This window comes from Augochlora pura, chromosome 7 (assembly GCF_028453695.1).
Source record: "Augochlora pura isolate Apur16 chromosome 7, APUR_v2.2.1, whole genome shotgun sequence".
NCBI classification, from domain to species: domain Eukaryota; kingdom Metazoa; phylum Arthropoda; class Insecta; order Hymenoptera; family Halictidae; genus Augochlora; species Augochlora pura.
This window is the reverse complement of record NC_135778.1, coordinates 5,225,131-5,228,286: the sequence shown is the minus strand read 5'-3', so window position 1 is coordinate 5,228,286 and position 3,156 is coordinate 5,225,131. Positions and strand designations below refer to the sequence as shown.

The following is a 3,156-nucleotide window of genomic DNA, read 5'->3' as shown; positions in this document are numbered from 1 at the left end:
TTAGAATCGGGGGAATCCCGAACACTGTATCGAAAGGGCGACGAACAATGCTACGGTAAAGGAAACTGTTGAAGTATTACGGCGCAGCATCGAAGAAAGGCAAGTGTTCTTGGAAGTCGATAACAAATAGTAAAGATACGGCTATTGTGAGAAAGCTTTCTGATAATACATTTTTATAATGCAAGCGACAGGGTATATATAGGTTTCCAGCGTCATTAGCTCACAGTACAATTTTCAAACGTTTCACAGTAAATTAAATTTGTCGTTACATTATACGTATAAAATCCGGTAACATGAGCAGGGAAGTTATACCGAAGTTCTACAGCATGATAAGCGGTAAGGTGCGGTGTCGTTCTTGTAATACTGACTTTCCAATTAAGAGGAAAGGACAAAACTTGATCGAGCATTCGCAGACGTGCAGGGAAGCATACGAACGCGAGTGTAAGAGGCTGACAACTGCTATAGCTGCAATGATAATAAGAGATTTGAAGCCACTTAGTCTCGTGGATGATGCCGCGTTTAAGTCGTTTATACATTCGTTTGACAGTGATTACAATATTCCTCCTCAAGCCAAATTTTTGGACACAATAATACCGGAGATCCACGATGATATGGTGCAACGACTTCAGGCTAATATAAATAAAGAGATAAACGAAGGTAACTGTTTCAATAACACCTATTTATAATTTCTAAGCTAAGTGCGTATTGTATCATTGGTAATTTCTTTGGCTCTGTTACAGAGTTACGTTAGAAATAAGAGTTAAATCGTAAAAATTAACCAGCTTTCCAACCTTAACCCTTTGACTGCGGCAGATTTTGGCATGGCCGTAGTTTTTCGAATAGACATGCATTTTCTGAGGAAGTATATTAAAATATTCAAAATATTCTATTACATTAAACCAATATTACTTGAGTGAATAATAATTTTAAGCTTTTTTGCAACATATAACATAAATATTACGCAATATATAATTAATCAAATTTAATAATAAACGGGGGCGAAATTTGATCTTGACGCCTATTGGCGCCTACAGTAGTCAAAGGGTTAAATATACGTACAATTAAGAGGGTTTCCATCCCTCTTAATAACTATCAATATTGCTACTATTATTATCATTTTTTCTTCCGTCTATTTTCTTACTTTTATTCGTGTATTTAATATGAAACTGTGTTCTACGAACAGGCAAAATGGCAGCAGCATTCGCAATTGATACGTGGACCTCCGTCGACAGTTTCATGTCGGTCTCGGTCCATTACATTACGGAATGCTTCAAAGTATATAGCTGGATGTTGGCCGTAGAACTTTTGCCGAAAAATTATACGGACGAATCCGTGCACGATGCGCTGCTAAACATCTTGAAAACATGGAAATTCAACAACCGTCTGCCAACAGTCTTTTGTACCACAAACAGTATGTCGATTATCGAGAACTTCCCCGCAATGTCTACGATGTGGACTCCAGTCCCATGCTTCGATGCCTTTTTACAATCAGCTGTGATATCGGTACTGAAGGAGATGCGTGTTGCTCCTAAACCGGGAAGAAGTTACAGCAAACTCGTCAAGAAATGTATGCGTATAATCCGACATTTTTCGGTATCGGTATCTGCCAGGAGGATGTTAACGGAGATATGTTCCACTTACATCGTACCTGTGAAGTTAATAGAAAAGGTTGACACGACTTGTTGGATCTCTGTGTACACCATGTTCAAATGCTTAATTCAGCTGCGTGGACCGCTAACCGATCATACACTGCTCGGCGAGATTGAAAACTTGAACGAGGCAGAATGGACATTTATAGTGGATGTCGCGAATGTGCTGGAGCTAATTAAAGAGACGACAAAGGCGATTTATACGGAGAAGTACCCGACGTTGTCGTTGCATTATCCCACGTATTGTGTGCTGAAACAGAAGCTTGCAGACTCCGACGAGAATTCAGAACTGAAACAAAATATTCTTCTAGCATTGAGGGTCATATTAATTATTTATCTTGTAAATGTAGTCCAGGACGCCGTATATGTCTAACAAATTAAACTCACGTATTATTTACAGAAACAGTTCAAAGGTTCCATTGGCATCGATGCGAAATGTGCGACGTTACTGGATCCCCGTTTCAAAGATAAACCATTCAAGGGGTATTCGGCCGTATCCGCTAAACAGAATTTACGTAAAAGGATTACAGAACTGTGTAAGATTACATAATTCCATACGGATATCTATCACTTAAAATAATGTTTACCCACGTAAATGAGCAGTCATGTTCGCGTAAATGAATTTCATCTTTTGATTGACGTTCTCGTCGCCAGTTTGATAGTTGTTCACCGATTATGCATTGTTACTTAGGTAAAATAAAGCCGGAAAAGGAAACAAAATTTAATAAATTGCTAGATCAAGAATTGGAAGAATATTGGCCTACTCCGATAGACAAGGAATCAAATATAATAAATTGGTGGCATGCTAATAGCAAACGATACCCTCGTTTAGCAACAGCGGCAAAACATTTCTTGGTCATTCCTGCTGTTCGAGTGTCTGACAAACGGTTTCTCGCGCCGAGAAGCATCATTCAAAAGTATCAAACCAACCCGCCCTTCGAGACTATGCAAAAGCTTTGCATCCTGCATGCCAATGACAAACTGAGAGAAGTATTATAAATTGTTATCGTTCTATTAATTAGTAAATCCTAGTGTATCGATTAAAATCACAGAAATCTAATTGGCGTAAAATGTTGTTTCAGGAGGATGGTTCGTTATCAAACTGAAGATTTCCATGAAAAATACAAATTATTAAGTAGCATTGTGCGAAACGTCGTCCAAATAATTTTAATAAATTGCTATGTTATTAAATGTTATATTAATAATTAATTTTAATAAATCGCTGTGTTATTAAATTTTATATTAATAGATAATTTTAATAAATCGCTATGTTATAAAATGTTATATTAATAAATAATTTTAATCAATTTGGACATTTCCAAAAGAGAAATGAGAAAATCAAAAATTGTTGCACAAAGGAGTGGGCGGACAAATCGGGAACAACATTTGAATTTTAACACTGTCCAACAAATATGCGCGTGCGCGGTAGCACGAGCGATTAAAGGGCTGTTAGAAAAATAGAAGAACGGTAAATTATGATTCCGTAATTGGCACACGTTAATTGCAA

General features: G+C 37.2%; 1 protein-coding gene across 1 annotated transcript; it reads left to right on the top strand.

Moving 5' to 3' along the window:
* Positions 1–234: 234 nt before the first annotated feature.
* LOC144472493 (E3 SUMO-protein ligase ZBED1-like) lies at positions 235–2,919 on the top strand. The gene is made up of 5 exons (XM_078185631.1): positions 235–657; positions 1,184–1,968; positions 2,050–2,185; positions 2,341–2,639; positions 2,732–2,919. Exons 1-5 carry the CDS (start codon positions 294–296, stop codon positions 2,753–2,755), a joined length of 1,608 nt encoding a protein of 535 aa, XP_078041757.1. The 5' UTR covers positions 235–293; the 3' UTR covers positions 2,756–2,919.
* The last annotated feature ends 237 nt before the right edge of the window (positions 2,920–3,156 follow it).

Excerpts from the sequence above, each read along its gene's own strand:
- LOC144472493 (XM_078185631.1), top strand. The coding sequence starts at position 294 with ATGAGCAGGGAAGTTATACCGAAGTTCTACAGCATGATAAGCGGTAAG. Across the intron at positions 658-1,183 it reads AAATAAAGAGATAAACGAAG|GCAAAATGGCAGCAGCATTC; the intron begins GTAACTGTTTCA and ends TTCTACGAACAG. Across the intron at positions 2,640-2,731 it reads CCAATGACAAACTGAGAGAA|GAGGATGGTTCGTTATCAAA; the intron begins GTATTATAAATT and ends ATGTTGTTTCAG.